The sequence below is a fragment of the Monopterus albus genome, unplaced genomic scaffold, assembly GCF_001952655.1.
Source record: "Monopterus albus unplaced genomic scaffold, M_albus_1.0 scaffold317.1, whole genome shotgun sequence".
Lineage (NCBI taxonomy): Eukaryota > Metazoa > Chordata > Actinopteri > Synbranchiformes > Synbranchidae > Monopterus > Monopterus albus.
Window position 1 is genome coordinate 203,991 of NW_018128197.1, and position 19,367 is coordinate 223,357.

The 19,367-nt window shown below is 40.7% G+C and overlaps 2 protein-coding genes across 3 annotated transcripts in view; both read right to left on the minus strand.

Annotated features, from left to right (window-relative positions):
• znrf3 (zinc and ring finger 3) overlaps window positions 1-970 on the minus strand; it is a 95,776-nt gene extending 94,806 nt beyond the window's left edge. The window contains exon 1 of the mRNA XM_020623947.1: window positions 938-970. The gene's annotated coding sequence lies outside the window, so the exon portion shown is untranslated. The remainder of the gene's footprint in view (window positions 1-937) is intronic.
• LOC109973996 (coiled-coil domain-containing protein 60) overlaps window positions 390-19,367 on the minus strand; it is a 25,275-nt gene continuing 6,297 nt past the window's right edge. For both annotated transcript variants that reach the window (XM_020623948.1, XM_020623949.1), the window contains 11 exons: window positions 16,199-16,351; window positions 15,305-15,439; window positions 11,456-11,560; window positions 9,325-9,412; window positions 7,781-7,973; window positions 4,969-5,047; window positions 3,761-3,853; window positions 2,818-2,958; window positions 2,223-2,357; window positions 1,831-2,020; window positions 390-1,043 (listed from right to left, as the gene is read on the minus strand). In XM_020623948.1, the coding sequence (XP_020479604.1) occupies window positions 885-1,043; window positions 1,831-2,020; window positions 2,223-2,357; window positions 2,818-2,958; window positions 3,761-3,853; window positions 4,969-5,047; window positions 7,781-7,973; window positions 9,325-9,412; window positions 11,456-11,560; window positions 15,305-15,439; window positions 16,199-16,351 (1,471 nt within the window). In that variant the 3' untranslated portion in view covers window positions 390-884. The remainder of the gene's footprint in view (window positions 1,044-1,830; window positions 2,021-2,222; window positions 2,358-2,817; window positions 2,959-3,760; window positions 3,854-4,968; window positions 5,048-7,780; window positions 7,974-9,324; window positions 9,413-11,455; window positions 11,561-15,304; window positions 15,440-16,198; window positions 16,352-19,367) is intronic.

Here is a 19,367-nt window from a genome sequence, read left to right on the forward strand (position 1 = left end):
ATTCCTGAAATCTGCACTAGCTCACTGTGAGCCATCATTTCCATTCCTATCCCTCCTCTTTCCCCTGTCACTTTTGCTGAACTACCACTGCACACATACACCCGCACACATGGGCTGAAGTAGGCTTGTGCCCTGCCCCATCCCACACTGGGAAACAAATACATTTTATCATAAATGGACAAGGATGACTTGAAGTTATTAGAAGAAACACATACTAGAAATAAAAGGTCTATTTCTTTTAAATGGACATGCTGTAAATGATCTTTGACAATCACACAGCAGCAAAGCGCTCAGTCTTTTATCAGACTGACACAAATGTACGAACACACACAAAGGACTTGTCTGTTGTCTTTTGGCAGTAAAAACATTAGAATAAAATTTTGCTTTCATTCAGGTTAAAAATCCCTGCGCATCAGGTAGAAATAATACTTTGACGTGATATTTACATAATTTCCATTTTATTTAAAACATATATGCTAACATTGTTTCAGATGACAGATTGGACGAAAGGACGTCTCATGCCTCTACAAACACAGTTGCTTCATTTCTCTCTCCTTGTATTTTTTCCCCTCACATCTTATGTGGGAGGACGCAAGGATAAGATGTGAGTGAACGAAAGGAGGCGACATTTTAAGATTATGGGAAGCACCCTCTGTGTTTATCCTCTTCCTCTACATGCTTAGGGTAAAAATAATTTAATCTTTAATCTACATTTTATTTTCTGTTGGCTCTGTGGTGCTAAAATCTCCCACTTTTCCATTCATGTGAATAAGCCGAAAAGCCTGATAACAGGATTTTTTGCCCCATTACTTTTAAGGCTATTTTAGGTAATTTCAACCTCAAGCTCACATTTAGATTAGAACATTTGTGGTTGTGTGTGTCATCTATTTGTCACTGCCTTCTGCCTTCTGTACAGGTCTTCCTGAGTGTGGTTCACCTGGTGTATGAGGGGCACCGTGGTACTGTGGGGGTACAGTGACCCTGGAAAACAGCCAGGCATCGTATTCTTCCCTGGACATCTGGACCACATGCTCTATGACAACCTGGTAGAGGAAGAGACAGGGAGGGGGTCATTTAAATAGAAGAGAACAGAGATAGATAGAAAGAAAATCAGATCCAGATACCTTGATACTTTATATGGTCAAAAGTAAGAAATAAAACATGTAGGAGACACTGGATTAAACAAGGGGAAAAATAAACTCCTGTCAACCCATTTATACTTTGGTGTCCCAAGCCCTGATGCAGCTTTCCCCTAAAACACACGCATCAGCAATTTTACACAACCCCCAGTCCAGCCCATCCTGGCGTCATTCTGCTGAGCCAGAAATGGAAACCAGAGAGCGCATGTACCTCCACCATGGCACAACATTCCCCAACATTTCACAAACAAGTCCCTTATGAAAAATGAGACCCAGAACAACACAAAATGTGTCCTAAAATCCTTGACCCAGATCATCTTTTAGGGTATGACAGGCAGTTATACTGTGCATCTTATGTGAATATTTCAGGGCTCTACCTTTGTTACAGGTCAAGTTATGGCAGAAGATCTGCATTAAATGGGGTTTTCATTGTTAAATTGAAATGGATGCCAGATTCGAACTCCGGATCAGATCTGGATCAAATCTGGTCTGGTGATAGATTATTTTCCAACATAGAATACAATCTACTCTTCATAAAATCTGTTATTTTGGCTTGATCCTCCTTTCATTTCAACTGGTGTACTGAAACAAAAAAGAGGGACATCAGCACTGCTACAACAAAGCCTCAATGATCCTTAGAATGTAACTTTATCTCCTTTGTGATACTTGATGTGAGGGGTCTGAAGTGTACCTGGATGGCCACACACAGCTCAGGCAGACACAGCTCCCATGCCTCCAGACCCCCCAGCACCTTCAGAAAGAGCTGAGGTCGAACCCTGATCGTCTGCTGCTCTGCAAAACCACTTAACTTCTTTAGCACCCGGCTCACCGCTTGCTCCTTACGCACCTCCTCAGGCAGGCTGCTCAGCAGAGTAGACAGCCTGATAAAAACAACAAAACACAGTAACCAACAACAGCATGCACATGAGAATACGGTTTATCTTTGCGGTACATACGCACATCACATGTGCATACACAGTAACAGATGCGTGCAAACACAAATCTGACCCCAACCTCAGCCAACGAACCTCCTCACCCCACCTCACATTCCACACCAGATCATTTCTTTACCAGGTTGCGTACCACATATTGTGCTTGTTTTTACTGCTGCTGTTCGGAGCCTCTTCCTCCTGGGACTTGCAGGTCACAGGAGGGTGAAGGAACCCGGTCATGTGACGAGAGGCTTGATATCTCTGGAGACTGCTGTTCAGCCACTCCCTAGATGGGAGAAGAACACTGAATGGAAAGGAGGAACCGGGAAAACCAGCAAACTCACATTATCTTACAGCCGGCACATGGTTTATTCTGTACTGGTGCACTGCCGGTATTTAACATGTATTTAAATGTGTTTTAAGCACACAGAATGATACAACAGAGTAAACATGGCTGTTAGTATGAACAGTACGTAGTATGAGGACGTTACCCCTCACAGTCAAAGTAAACACTGTACAGACCACAGTCTAGTGCCCTGAGCAATCACAAACCTTTTTAAAATGAAATGTCACTTTAAACACAATAAACTTCTCTTCAAGTTCAAGTTGTAAAAGGAAAAAAAGAATGATTTCATATAAATGATGCTTCTGAGAAAAACAGCAAGTAACCATCATGTTGATACATGAGTGCTGGTTTGGGAAAACCAGCAGAAGATATTGTTCTTGGGTCTGGGTGGTTACCAGACCTGGCCTTGAGCTCCAGGACGCTGATGTAGCGCTCAGCCACCTCCTCTGCCCTCTCCTCAAAGGCAGCCCTCAGCTCCTGCAGCATGGAGACCTTGCTGTCATTGAGATGACTGATGGTTGAGGGGGGCTCAGCAGGACAGCTGGATGCACCAAACACAAAGATAGACAATATTTGTTGTTGTGATTGTGTTATAATGTCTTTGTCTGAGCTTTAGAAAAGTTCAAGAGGCTGTAAAAGCACATGCCAAGTCACATAGAGTCACATACATTTTTGTTGTGTTGGCGCTGTACTCCAGACTGTAATATTAAAGTGACAACACATCTTACAAATAAGACTTGTTTACATCTACATCAGCTGAAAAATATGGGAACTATATTATATTTTACATACACTGTGTGGTATCAGCTCCTTTGCTGTCACTGACCCACAGACCTCAGATGGCACTTGGTTTTTTCCCTGGTCACACTCCAGCTGCCAGATATGTGATTTGTTCCACAGTTTGGCCTCCTAAAAGCCCTTAGTTGCTTGCTTTGTCTGTACAGTATGTTCAGAATAACTGACCTGCTGCAGAACTGGGTACTGAATATACTGTATATAAAAAAAGCCAGCGAGTCCATCGCTGTTCAGCCAATACAGACGTGAGCACACAACAGTTGAAAAAAGAACTCAGTTCATTTCAAATGCAGTGTGGTGGAGCACAGAGACAAAATATATTAAAAAAAAAAAAAACAGTCACTGTCCAAATGCTTACTCCTGTGAAGCATGTTACTGTAAACTGTATGTATATATACTTTAGAATTCATTCCTATAAGTTTTTAAACCATCATAATTCAGGTATATTACTTTAACAGAGACAAACAAGCCACATACTTCTGGCTACTTAAGTATCTGAGGTTATTTTTGCTAAAACACATGAATAACAGGTTTGATCACAGCTGCACCTTTTAGGTTGGGATGTTGCTGCAGTTTTGGAGCCAGTTTGGTTCTCTGTTCTCTGGGGTAAAGGCTGAGCTCTGGACTCAGGTGCTTTCAAACTGAAACAGAGGATGGTTGCAACAAATAAGAGACAGGTACGTTTTTTTAATAGGTATGAAATATGACATCATTGGACATAAATGTGCCTATAATAAACTCTGGGTCATGTTTCCCAAAAGCATTTTAGGAGTAAGATAATGTTAGTCCCATTGTCAAAAATCACATTAGCCTTAAGACACTTTTGTGAAACAGTGCCTGTGTTTTGTTGCTTTCAGTGCATTAAAGGTTTCTAGCATGGGGTTGTATTTCATGTGTGCTCTAATGATCCAGACTCCTTTTGTATCATTATGTGTTTATGATGACTCTTATGTGCCGTTAAGTTTCATGCACATTTGTTTTATGTGTTTCTATGCATGTACCTGCATAAAGACAGGTCAGAGGAATTCAACTGAAATGAACAGAAACTGCACATGTGCGACAAATCTGGTCATAGTTTGTGCTAAAATGTTGAGTATCAACTACTCAAAGTCAAACGTTGGTACGCACACTGTTTCATGAACTACTGAAGGCACTAGTGGCTAGGAGAAGATCAGTCATCTGGCACATGTAATCGGTCACTGAATGGCGGTAATCATATGGTCACACTTTTAACAACAGTGTAAATATTAGGTCCATGATAACGTTTCACAACATGTCCTTCTGTTCACATACCACTAATGAATGCAGAAAATTCCTGACATTGTTTTTCAGATTGCTGCTGGTACAGCTATGAACAGGCCAGAAGAGGAATGAAGCTAAAAGGACTAACAACAAAAACACAAACTGAAGGGCTGCTCCCGCAGAGTGAGTGAGGGAAAGGTTGTGAAGCCACTACAGATTTCTTTTCCCTGCTGTTTTATCAGGGCCACTGTCCTGGCCATGTCATTAGCTTCTGTTGATTTACAAAACAAGGTCTTTGCTACTGTTATTGCCAGTGCCTGAATCATAATGAGAGCACAGCCTTGAGGATCAACAGCAGTCAGGAGTGGAATTTAAGGATTTAAGGCAACATAACAGTAATGATACTGGGCTGTAATCATTATTACTATGATTATCTGTTTTTACAATGGTGCTCCTCATTGTATTGAAAGTCATGAGCTAAAGTGCTGGTGAAACACTGGCCGACACAACGTACCCGTCTGTGACACTGCTGGTTTGAGAGCTTTGGTGCTCTTTCTTGATCCACTGCTGGACATCTGCCAGTGTGCGAAGACCTACAGATAATAATAATAATAAGAAGAATTATCCTCTTCTCCACTTTTGTTCATCAAAAGGTTTTACACAGAGACATCACTTTGCACAGTGTCCTGGGAGAATTGAGGGAAAGTGTCTGATAGTGCATAACCCAATGAGAATCACCATTTACTCCAGCACCAGTTCATACAGAGCATTGCTCTGTTGTTCGTGTGCTGTTCTATACATGAAGACCCAGCCTCAATATACCAGTTAAATTATATGACTGTCAAAATCTAACACTTATTGTACTGCTGTTATTTTTATGTTTGTTTGGTTCTCTGATACCACAAGTAGCCTGTAAACCTTTCTTTTGTCTGTTGCATTTCAATAACAAGCAATGTATCTTTGTAGCTGAATAATTCCCATGTGCTTGTGATGAATGGCTATTATTTTAGCTTCTTCTTTCTTTCCTTTTTAATATTCATCTAAAGCACAGTGAGTATCCTCCTCTGTATGAAATTGCTATATAATTAAATTTTGACAGATACTGTACTGTCGGGACCTCACAAAGAGGTCTAAAAATCATTTAGAAAAGATTATGTAGATTTTATTTCTGGTTTTTGCCTTTTCCTTAAGTATTGGATACTTTTAGTCCTTAACATTTGTTTTGGTAAATTCCTAACAAAACCAGTAAAAAAAGGTGAAACTGACAAGCTAAAAAGGTAAGCAGCTCCTGACTATGTACTATTTGTAGCAGTTTGTTTGCAGATTTCTGTCTGTTACTGTCCATGTTTTCCTGCACCTTCTTCAAACTTTGACAGTAATGTAAGTTATCTTGTGCCTTATAAGAATCCAAGAACTAGAAGCAGGAAGGCTATATGTTAGCAACTGTAAAAATCTAATTAATGGAAATATAAAGTAGGTGTAATTGTGCAAAAAAGAACAGAGTCTGTGCAAGTATTACACTGAAGCACATGTTATTGTAAAGTAAAACAAAGCTACAAAGTCAAAATGTCTTGCCTGTGTTTGCATTTATAATCTCATGACTCCCCCTAGTGTTCGCATGTTGTCACTACACCAAGAAACTGCTTGAGAAGACTTGATCCTAACTGCACTCCCACTCAGCTAGTTTATACATACAGTAGATGTCACACACAGTGATGACACAATAAATCTTCCTGAAGCTTCCAGAGAGTATAAAACATTCATTAAAATCTTAAATACCAGCCAAAATGTTTGAAGTTCTCTATGAGCTATGACAAGATTATTCACAGCGTGGCAAATCAGGGAGATGAAGCACTTAGCAAAATGCATAGCAAGATATCTCCTGAGGAACAGCTAAAAAAAAACAAACCTGCAGCCAAAACTGTAATAGCCAATAACCTTTCCAAATTGACTGGCTTTAGATTGAATAAACAGAGTTCTTATTTTAATTATCACAGAAGAATGTGTCAAATTAATTCTCTGCACTGCAAAAAAAAAAAAAATCACTGTCAGATGAGCTCCTAATTATTCAAAGTTTTACAATTCCTTTTTTCAACAAAGAGTTTGAAAAACTTCTTGTGCTCTTCTCAAAGCAGACAACTTCTCTTTCAACTTAATTTACCAGGAAAACAATGGCCAGAGCTGTGCATCAGTTTCTGGGTTTGACACATAACTCTGGGGATTAGCTAGAACAGCGGTTAATTGCTTCAAACCAATGACGCTAAAGTAATCCTGTGATTTTTGGACTCCTTTTATGATTAGAGAACGAAGATGGGGGGGAGAGAAAAAACTGAGAACAACAGCAACCCTGACACCGGCTCAGGCAGCAACAACAAGCTGAACAGCCTTTCACCGGGAGGTAATGATATAAAACCTGTAATCTACAGGAGGTGGAGGTGGTGGGGGAGATCAGATGACTAATTATACTCTGCTATGAAGCCTGAAGTGATGCACTCTGGGAAGCGGTGCAGCATACGCTACAGGAGTGCTGAGTCCTGGTGAAAAGGCAGACCTAACTTATATTTTGGTTTCCATTTCTGACTCAGCAGGGAGTGGGCAAGTGTGTGTGTTCATGAAAGGGAATTTTGGTGACATCTTTTTTTTATAACACTGTCTCTATCTCTAGCTGCAGGAATAAAATGACAGAGTTAATGTCAAAGAGCTGTTTCTATGACAACAGGTCCGAGTTTCCTGTGGAAAAATGTTGAGATTTTGTACCCTTGCAGGTTTTTTTTTTTTTTTTTTTTTTTGTGAAGACAGATTGTTTTGGTTGATTCTTTTTCCTTCTAGGTGCAGTTTAGGTCCAATTTAGGTTTAAATTGGGTTCAGATTAATGCTGCTGCTGCTAACAAAAGTGAGGCTATATGACTTGGTAAGTTCAAGCAATGTCTTTTCAACCACGAGGTTCTAGTGAGACTCAAACCAAACTGACACCATAAGCTGCTCCTAATCACTCTTTGCCCCTCCAATCACATCCTGTTTCCTAGCAACAGTGTAAACTACAGATGCCTGGTTGTGACAATCAGTACAAAATGCAGCCTCCAGTCTGACGCTAGTGTTAGCATTAGCTGACTAACAAGTATATTGATCAATCCAGTGGAAAACTCTGGTTACTGCTCTTCTTCTGTCAACCCTTTCAATTTTAAAATGATTCTGTTGCTTGATCAGAAAAACTGCAGGTTCTTACTCCACCCAATAATGTTTAACTCCCCCTATTAAAGCTATTCCATTATTTCTCTACATCCAAACATGCTAAAACGTTTAGCTAAACAGTTTTGACAACTTACATTCTGATGGACGTTGGTCAGTCTCCACCGCTGCCATGTCCTCCTCGAGGCCTGGGACCAAAGAAGACAGACTGCTGCCCACAGTGGTGGAGGTGAGGCCTGAGAAGGAGGCCACACTCATGAAAGAAGATCTTCTCCAAGTGTGGAGGGCAGCAGAGGAGCTGGGAGGGCGCCTGGGATGAGCTCTCTGAGGCTTTTGGAGCAAGAAAAGGGAGATGATAAAATGGAGTTTGGTTCATAAAGGACAGCATGTGTTTAGGTTATCACATACATTAAAGTGTGTTGTGGTCACAAATGCAACAGACTTTGGACTTTCAACCCAGAAATGTCAGTACAGATTTCCTACCACAGAAGATTACAGGAGAGTAGTGCTTGTGGTGTCTACATATAATCCTAATCTTATAATAATTTCCTATTCTTTACAGTTGAATTTTAAAGAATAATCCACCCTTCAATAATATAATGGTGTTTAATTAGCTTCTGTTATATTAGGTGTAATTATTTGTACAGTCTAACACTTTGCCAGATTTATACTCTGGTCTTGAAAAAGGGCTATTTTATTTTAACTTCTAATTCTCAAATGTCTATTTAAATTTGCAACAATGCAAACTTGAATTTATAGTATTCAGAGATTTGCTGTTGTAATGTATGTTTCTGGTGTAGCCACACCTGGATCATCTTGTTAGGTTAGCCATGTCTTACATTACCCAGGTTGCTTGTTGACCTCACACCCCTTGAGAAGAGCTGGTTTTGGTCAAAGGCAGACAGTTGTCTAAATTTAATAGGCTATAATTGCGTAATTTTTCTCTGTGTAATTAATGTCAACAAAGAACAGGGGAGCTTGATATTAGTTCTTAGGGGCTGACCAAAACGTGGCATTCACCACTTTTAGATCTTTTAAAGTTTAGATTTTGCATCAAGTTCCAGTTTTGCCACACTAGAAATATCTCAGTGTGACAGGTAGCCACCTGTTCTTAGCCAGATATTCATAAAAAAGTTAAGCAGATCAACCAGAAACAAAAATCCCAGAAATGGTGAATGATTCTTGTAATAATAGCCATTTTTAAATAAGTATTATTTTCCTTAATGCCTAAATTCATATCAGCTCCTTGCGGGGACACTTGACCCTCCTCAGTGCAGAAATATGCAAATATACACACACGCACACACTGACAAGCTGACAGACGGCAGCTTGGCACCAATAGATAGACCTATCTCTCAACTGAGGACGGCATATGAGCAACAGGAAGGAACCAGACATGTCTCTTCTTCGCCTCTCTCCCCCTTCTCTTCCACCTGTCTGTCATAGAAGACCCAGCCTTAAGTGTGTGTGACGCTGTCACCAGCCTAATTATCAGGGTGGAATGAAACCCAGTAGTTCAGCAACAGTAGATGTCCTCTACTGCCACCCACTAAAGAGTATAATGCTTTTTGCTTATTGAGTCCACCTGTGGATGTAAGCATGTGCATCAAGATATAAGGTTTAGAGTTAATTTAAAAATCAATAAAATAAAGTATGTAGACTGTGTAAAAGTGAGGAATACCTTGGTCGAAACAAACTGCTCCCATTTGTTCTCAATGGCCCTCTCTTTTTTCAGTGTCCTTATTGTGGTCCTGCCTCGGCCAGGGTCTCTGCAAATGGAAAATAATAGCTGCTGTTGTGATACATTCATCAGTCCAGTGACCTTCTGCAACTCACCACTAGTCAAAACCAGCCTTCAAGGCAGAGACAGCTCGAGAGCCGCTCTGGCCATTATCAAAATCATAATTCATCATATCGTAAAAACTGTGCAGTGTTTCAGATTGATGCCCAACATCAGAGCTGCCTGCCCGGTGGAGGACCCAGCAGCATCATAACCTTGTGATAATGTTTCATTTCATCCTCTCCTTGTCTTCCTGTACAGTAATAGCTCAGCTGGATCATTTGGTCCGTAAAGCTTAAGACTTCCAGAGAAATTGGATTTGAAGCAGAGTCAAGGTCCTGGAGGCTTCAACGTGATGAAGTTTAGGTATAAAAAAAAACTGTAGCTGTTTTCTTCCCCTTTCTTCTTTTCTTTTTCATGTTTCCATCAATTATTCAAGACTTACAGTGGCGTGCAATACTATTCCCCTACTACATTTTTACAAAGAGCCATTGTGGCTGAACGCAGCACGGTTGCCTTTAAACTTTACGAGTTCATCTATTCTCCCAGTCCAGGTCTCCTCCAACACTTGAAGAAGCAGCAGCATTAAAATCATTATACTCCCTGCCTGTCTTATTACCATCAAAGCAACAGAAAACGGAACATGACAGAATGAGCGTAGGAGAGAGATCATAAAGATCATCATAAATCAACATCAAGCAAGGGAAAGAAAATATAAAAGAGATGTAAAGACAGAACCTTGGAGAGAACTACCTTTGAGGAATTACAGCAGACTACAGATGCAATGCATCAGCAGCTCTGTGGGTTAAATATATGAGTTTAAGCACCACACAGCTGCTGCTTCTGCACTTTCTCTCCATTTCCTCACTGTCAACTCCCTGTGGTGGGTCAGTATGGTAGGAGCTGGACCCTGAGGAGGGAGAAGAAGGAACAAAGATGGAAGAATGTATCTCCTCACTAAGCACAGACCCCCTCCGGTGCTTTAGATGCTATATTTCATCCAGCACTGTCAGCTGGTGACTGCAGCTCCTGGTCATCCCTACTCTTCATCATCTGGCCCTCTACAGTACAGACACAACGTCGCTCGAGGTGGCTCACTTAAAAACAGCGTGGACTTGACAGAAGGTACTCGTCAGTCATCACGCAGAGGTCACTGCTGTCATGCTGCTGTGTTTTACACTGTGTTCACATTACAGGCCTTACTGCTCAAATCCAATGTTTACATCCAGTCTGTTTGTGTTGATGGTTCACATTCGTGTTTGTAAGTGACATGTATCCAGCTCTGGTGTGAACACCACTGAGCTCCTAAACTGCCATGCATGTGCAGATTTAACTAAAATGCGAGTCACGTGGATACAACAAAAACAACGTCATTTGTGCTACACTCGAATTGTGCAACTCCCTAAAAAACTCCTCGGTTACAATATTGTGGATACAACAAAAACAATGTCATTTGTACTACACTCGAATTGTGCAATTCCCTAAAAAACTCCTCGGTTACAATATGTTCCTTCTAGTTTGATGTGATCAGAAGCTTCTCCATAAATGTTAAACAAAAGTAAAATGTCCTAGTTTATCCACTGACCACCTGTACACCATAGTAAATGACACCGTCATGCTCCTGATGCTCCATGTGCTTCTGAGTCCCATTGCACTATTGTCCCATCAAACATGAACAATGTCTAAAACATCTAAAGTATTCAGGAGAAAAATGTTTCCGGGTGCATCTCCGACCTTAAGCTTCAGTACCAGAATGTCATAAAATACGATGCCTGTAAAATGTTTCACAGCAGGTGTAGTGAGAACATTTTTCCACCAGTGTTACTTCAAAAAAAGCTACACTTTGTTTGGGCAATAATAGCAAAAGTGTTTATGACTTTTAAACAGGAAGGGCGCATTGTGTATTTTTAGACACAAATCTTGCCTTAGGCAGCTTTAAAAGCAAACTACTTATCCACATACTTGTTCTAACTGATCACTGGTCAGTTGAGTGTGTGGGTGGCAATAACCTTTTGACCCCAGAATAACTTACTTGGGATCCCAGCAGGCAGTGAGGGGGCCGACTCTGCCGGACCGATCCAGAGTCAGTGCCTCCAGCAACCAATTCAGACAGCAGAGCTGGCGGTAGATGACCTCCCTGCAGAAGCACACAAAGAACTTCAACATCTATCCAAGTCCATCAATGCCCTATTATCACGATCATTCTGACTTAAGGTAAACCAAGCAACTAAAACATCCTAACCCTACTTACCGTATAAAATAAATGTCACATATTCTATTAGCCCATCCAGACGCCCAAAATGCTGAACTCCAGTATTTAGTATCAGCCATTTTCGTTTTTGGTACCAACAGAGCTATTTGAAATTAAATACATTTTTACTTTAGATGCACTCAAGAGTTATGATGGATTATAAAAATGACGAATTTAGGTTCAACTGACAATGTTTAACTTAAAAATTCTTTTGCTCAACTATTTCTCTAAATACACCATGTCATTAATCTCAACCCTAAGAAGGGTCAAGTATTAATTATTTACAGAAATGTCACAAAAAAATTTATAACAGAAACAGTTTAATTTATTTACCTTCTTCTTACCACACTTCAGGAGGTTGGGACACAACCCAACTCTAACATGCATGTAGGAGGGGTTAAAAATAAGCATTCTAGATAAATTTCGTCTGTAAAGAACGGGACTGTTGATATGGTGATAGTTAGCAGGTAGTGGTATAGCAACGCACTGTGGAAGAATATACTGCGATTTAAAAATGTGACAGTATGCAATGTAAAAGTGGCTCACAATACCAAGTCAAGGGGGCAACAGGTGAGATTTGTTTTTCTTGACTGACCCATTGGTGACCTTGACTTTCACTAGAGTTAGCTATGCTAGCCATTAGCCACATGCTAATCTGATTACACTAACCTACAGAATAAGAGAAAGGTTTGAAAAGGAAACAAAATGTTTGGAAATAGTTTTTATTACTTTAAATTATAATAGTTTTCATTCTCACTGTGTTATTGTGAGCGTGTTGAACTGAATGGTGAGCTGGTTGTATCGTTACACCCCTATTAGCAGGACACATAATTTGGTATCACATCTAATACGGACTAAAAATATGTAACACTTCACATCTCCACACTTTCAGAGAGACAGTAATTATGGACAGACATCTTGGCTCTTATTGAATCATCATTCATAGTAGATTTTGATATGTATTTGAAAGAATGTTCAGACTTGTAAGTGAAAGTAGTATAGCTCAGGATGTCATAGCCATATTTTTCTATATGTCTCTTATTCTGACCAGGAATGCAATTTGGCCAAATGAAAAGCTACACAGTGCTACACCAAACCAATGGTGAAACGCCCTCTTCAGTAAATGAAATCCTTCATTTCCAGTCACGTTTTCTGTTGAAGATCAAAGATGATGAAAACGTTGATACAAGAGGCCCGGCCCTTCAGTACAAGAGTTGCTGTAGTGGGAACAAATGCAAAACACACTGTCTCTCTAAAAGCTTGGTTTCAGTGTCACCTGCAGTCAAGCGTTGCCGTCCGTCACCCCGACACTTTCACACTGAGGCTTTATGACCACATCCATTCCCATGATTTCTCCTAACACATCAAACACAATATGATTTCCGCCTCCATTTTCTGCCACACTCGCCCCTGCACACAAATATTGCTTCCCTGGATTGCTCCGAGCTCTTTTCATTACCGACAAGGCCATTTATCTGTCAGGCAGGTAGATCAGGATCTGTCAGATGTCAGGTAACAGCCTTCAAACAGGGTTGTTATTTTCCACAGGTCTCCCTAGAAAACAAGGCTGTATTCTGGCAGTGGCAATAATGCAGTGTCAGGGCAAATGCATATTGAGTGGGAGGTGATGTTTCATAAACACAGACTATAGAGTGAAGATTTGTCCTTGTGGAGAAGTGCACCGACAAATGCAAAGCATGGAGGAAACCTGAAAGAAAACCTTAACCACTCAGACTCTAATATAACTATATAAATGATAGGTAAATGGTTTATGGCACAATTTAATACAGTAAATACTACAGTATAAGTTTATTGTCCAACAGCGCACTCCTGGGAAAGTTATTCATAGTAAATGTGAGGTGGATAAATGAGCAAGGCCATTGCTCTTCCAAAAATGTTTGAAAAGTGACTCAGTGCAGTTCATAAATGAACCAATAAGATGTCCTTACTTTATTTTAGAATGGCTTCATGCAGACCTGTGCACATGAAAACTGAGGCCTGGACTCAAGCATGACAGAAAAAAGAAAAAAAAAAAAACAGCTTTGAAATGAAAATGTTAGTCAAGGTCAGTACTCAGAAGCTTTAAAGATTTGCAATCTGTATTTCTTTTACTTATTTAAATTTTTTTTTGAACAGGAAATGAACCATGGACATTACAGTTATGTGTTATGCATCACATTTGGGGGTTTTATAAATATTTCTGACTTGACTTGGACTTGCCATAAAAACAGCCCCAGCTGCTTCACTTCATGTTGGACTCACTTAAAATGTTAATGTATCATTTACACACATTTTTGGTAGAGTATTGTTTCTATATATACATTTCTGAACTGTTTCCAAACTAGCTAAGGGTGCTTTGGTCAGGTTATTGTCTAAAGTATGTCTAAAGTATTCATATCCATTTACATTATAGTGTGTTATAAACCATATTAAAATTTTAGACCCCACTTATGCTGGCCGGTTTCCAGACCTCAACTTTACTGCTCATATTTCTTTCAGGGATCCAAAGAGTATGTAGTGTAATGAAAATGTACTATTAAGTGATAGCAGTTTATATTACACTGAATGATAAATGGGGTAAAAATAATAATAGAGTGTAAACACATCTTGGCCCTTTAGCAAACAACTGCTGCAGCTAGTATCTTCTAGTGTGAAAGCTAAAATATTCCTACATTGTCCTTTAATAATTTTCAGACACATACTTATCACAACATAATGTGTTTTTTATTTTGGTACAAAAGCTGGTACTTGTGGATTGCAGGCACCACTGCAATCAAGATCAAAGCACTGCACCACATTTGCTGAACAGAAACGACTAAATGTTGCTTTTGTGAATCTGACTTATGAGTGGGTTTACTGTCAGCCGACACCAGAGTTTCTAACAAGGAAGAGAAAACCTCTCAGATGCAGGTTTCACTTCAGGCAGGAACCTGCATCAAAGGAACCTGCTGTGCGAAAGAAATATAAAATGAAAGCACTGGGAGAATCTGTCATTGTCTGCAATCTGCCTGTTTGTTCTTATTTGTGTGATGTTTGCTGAAGTGTAGCAACACATCTGTTTGACACGAATCAAAAGGAGGCACTCTGACAGGAGGAGGTGGAACAGGAGCAGCAATTCCTTAAAATCAAACACTCTTCAAACATCTCGCTTTTTCCTTTCCTGTGGAGCAGGGCATGGCGAGTGTTTTGAAAATCACATCAAAACCTGGGTCCTCATTTAAACAAGGAATGAACAGTTTGAGCGTGACAAGAAGGGCCAATACACAGATGTGCTACCAAACTATGGTAAATGATGATGAAATGAGAGATACTCACTGATTTTCTGAGATTTTTTAGATTTGCCTTTATGTTATACTTTTGATACCAGTAATTCATTTTGTGGCTATTTGAAGTTTTTTGAAGAAAGAATACAGTGTACAACGGAAAATGACAATATCTCTACCTACAAACTACATATGGTGAGGTCGTCCACATAGGTGCCATTAGGCCCCTTTTACTGGGGCACGTGCCCCAGTATTGATCTGCTGTGGCCCAGTAAAATCACACATTCAAGTTTTATGCCATAAAATGTTGCAATTGTTCAAAGTACATTGAAATAAATATTTTCATAAAGATATATCTCAAACTCACCTCGGTGCTTCACTCAGCAGAGGGGAGGTCAGAGAGTGATGGACAGGGGTGAAAGGCCGAGCTGACTGGCTCTTCTTCCTCCAGCATCTTGCATCGCTCCCACCTGGCCAGCTACTTCCTGCAGGCACGAGCCACCTTAACGAATATAGGAATAATAATGTGACTGACGTGATTAACAGTGATTTGTAGGCACGATGAGAACATTAACAGCACGACTATAATGAAACTGTAGTGGCTGCATGTGGGTTTGACTAGGGCTCAACATAGTCATTTTATTCATGTTGATGCCTTTGAACAAAGCTTCAGATATTTGTGTCTATTTTTACTCTACCATACTCTAAATCTGACCATTATCACATTATACAGATGAATTCAGTGTTGCAAATTAACATTCAAGCCACCATGTGACTCTACACAGCAACTGATACATTGTAGGCTACTGCAAAAACTACAATATTACACACATCCAATTATGAAATCTGTGCAACATACCATAATCAGTATAACATACAACACTCTCTTTAGCCAGGCAAAGAATTCCCACACGCTGTCAGTGCCAAGTTGATTGACATACATTTGGTGCCATAAAGCCAGTAGTAAAGAGATGACAGGAAATGAGGACAGTGAGAGGTGGGGGAAGACATAAAACAAAGATCAGATGGAAACCAGGACATTCTGGTTCATAGCTGGCACCTTAACTTCTCAGCCACCAGGTTTCTTATTGCTGACATTGTAAAGTAATAAAAAATGTAAAAAGTGCAATAGTTTTTGGAATGAAGACCCTAGTTGTTGGAAAAGTCTGGCTCGAGGGCTTAAAGAAAGAAGTATAGCGTTTATCTGACTACACACATCTTGTAACTAGGCCAGTGGAGCTGATGCGGATTGTCGCCTCACCCTTCTGAATAGCTGTCCAAGTCAGAGGAGAATGGAGGTTGTGGCTCCATTCTCAGCTGCTCCTCCCTTCTCCTCCGCTGCCTCTCCTCCTGCTCCTCTTTCTGCAGGAGGTGGAAGTAGCTCTGGCCTTGCTTAATTGCTGATGCCAAACGTCTACAAAGCAGGGAAACACAAGTGAGAGTCATACATACAGAGCATCAGCAGCATGCTTTAGTAGTGACATACTACGGTCTTCATTTTCCAACAACCCCAGTGATAGAAATGAAAAGCCTACACATTAACCTCCTGTGTTTCTTAGAGGCATAAAAATACCATCAAAGCTGATGAGTTACACTCAAAAGTGATCGCTTGTCATTATAATAATCCTTCACACCATGTATGCACGTACACACACAGGAACACTGTGAATCATCCAAATCGGAACGCCCCAAAGCAGCAGACAGGTGTAAATGACACCAAACTGCAGGGTTGTGGGAGAAACATGCTGTCTGGCCAGATTAATGACTTAATTATGGTGGTTTAGCTTCCAACCATAACCTTTCCATGAATACTGTTTGCTTGTTTTTCTCATGCTGCACGCGTAATTACCTTTGCATTAATGCTCCGCTGGAAAATGAAAAGACACACACAGATGCATCTGTTGAGGTGACATTGCCAGGAGACCAGCCGGGGTAACACACCTTGGTATTTCTCAACAATTTCACATGAGTGGTTTTCCTTCTTGTGGTTGAAGGAGGCAGAAAAACACAGGGCAAAGTGCAGGCCGCTGCCAAGCTTGTTATGGGAAGCTGGAGTGGCTACACCGGGCTGGCTGTATGATCCTTAATTTATCCTTTATTTATTTATTTTTATATGCCACCTTTACATGGCATTAACTTTGTCTCCTCTCTCCCATAGTGTGTTCTGTCTCTATCCCTGTACTTTCCACAGGTCGCCCTGGCTCCGGAGCGCTACGTTTCTGATGAGCAGCCACATCAACCTGCCCAGTGTTTAATTGTGTTGTTGTGTGTGTCCCAATGCTCTTCTTCTTTTCTCTGTCCTCTATCCACTCACTCGAGTGCCCCGAGACCATCGCTGTTGTGTATTGGCGAGATACAAATAAAACCGAATTGAACCAAACTGTTTGTGCTTTAAAATTAAAAGAAGGCTGTGATTCAGCTTATATGAATGTTGATGGTGGAAGAAGCTCAGCAGTCATCAGGAATTTCAACATAACAATGGGCAATAATTCTGTATTAGGCTATAAACATGTTTAAAAAGAGGACAAACACTAATGAGCAGTGCAGTGGGGCCACATGTGGAAGCAAATTTTGAAACTAGAAGCTAAACATTTTGGCTCGTTTTGCATTGTGACTGGGCGTCATCTTTGAATCCAGTTCACCCATGATGTGAACCCTAGTCCCAGAGAAAAGCACTGGGCTCTGAAGCTTTGACATTTCCAAGGCAGGTACATTTAATCTGTATAGCACAATATTACAGCCACAAAGGCCTTTTCAAGCTGCACAGCACATGACACTTCTGCCCTTAGATGCTCAATTTGTTTATGGACCCTCCCCCCAAAATGAAGAATCACAATCATTACAAAATGAACTAATTCAAAATGATGAATACAATGTTTAGGTATCATAGGCACCATGAAGTTATTCTTAATATGATCAGAATCTGTGCTATTTATTCAGTCCAATAAAACCGCACTCACCATCCTGAAGAAGAGTGGCAGCTCTGACTTATTTTATGCCATTGTGTGCAAGGTGCTAACAGGAAGTCAACAGGCTGCGCCAGAGAAGAATAAATATCAGCTCTCCTAATGTTTAATGCAAAGGGAAAGGCATCATTTGGCTCCCCCAGTTGTCCAAACCCACTAAGAAGAAGTTTCAATTTCTTGATAACACAACTGAAAAGACACTGACAAGGAGGACAGTGAGGGTCGGCACCACAGCGACCTGACAGTCTTCTGTTGACCTGCATTTAGAGGCAAGCTCGATTTAGTGTAAAAAGCACAAATGTCTGCATATGTTCCAACCCTCTGCTGCTCCAGTTCTTATTTGTTATCCAGCGAGCAGCTGGCTGGTAATATTTCGCCCACAAGAGGAGCCAGGCACTTCAGCCTAGGAGGGGGCACTGAGCACTTGTGTTCCAGAATGCTAATTTGGCTCCATTCAGTGGTACCCAGAGTGCACCAGTTCAGCTTGGAGGCATGTCTGTTCTATTTACATACCAGCACACCCCTGATATTACTTATTAATCTTCAGATGTGACATCTAAGTCCAAAATGCAGCACTCTTAATTAAAGTGCATTTCTATCAGCACTGCTAATGACTCGTAGCTTCAAATGTGCAGAACGTTTGTCCCTGGAGTCGCCGCCGGCTGCCAAGTGTGGGAGGCGGCTCGGTGACCTTGCCTCAGACGTGACTAATTCCGTTAGCTCTTTGTGATAAAGTGACTCTTTCACTTTAGTTCAGCTAATGTTTTTAATAGGTTAATATCTTCTAACTGGCAGGCAAGCAGCCGTCTTTCTGCTTATGTTTGAAGCACCACATGCACAAATGTTTGTGACAACAGCACCGGTCACGTCTGAGCGCAACATAAAAGCTGAACAATAATATACTTAAATGAAAAAGGGGGGCGAAGAGAGAGAAAGAGGCCAACAGAAAAACGCCGCAGAGTCATTGACAGGCTGCAGTATCTGGTGTGACAAGAAAATAAAAGGCGCCGAGAAGAAGCAATATATCATCGATGCATAAACACACAATGAAACTTTTGTGTTTGAAAGCCAAAATGTTCTGAAGTAAAACCCTGTTATGCCTTTTCTCATCACAGCCATCTGTACTTCCAGTCAATAACAAGTTATTCTTCTTTGTGAGAGTGAATCATGACCACAAATCAGAGGCTGGCTTGAAAAGCGCAGTAAAGATGACAAGGAGGGTTTGATGGGTGGTTAAAAATTGATTGCGATGTAAAAAATGTAGACATTAGAGGAAGGGTGGTGGTGGAGGGGGACAGATTTTAAGAGATCAGATCATGGGAGCCCTTGGGTGGCAGCTTGTTGCCAGGCAACAAAGGAGACAGGGTTCGTGGTAGGTGAGGAATCTTTACAGCGATTAGACCAACTAAGATGCCGCAGCTCTACTCTGAATCTACCCATTGCTTCTGCTCTCACATCAGCAGG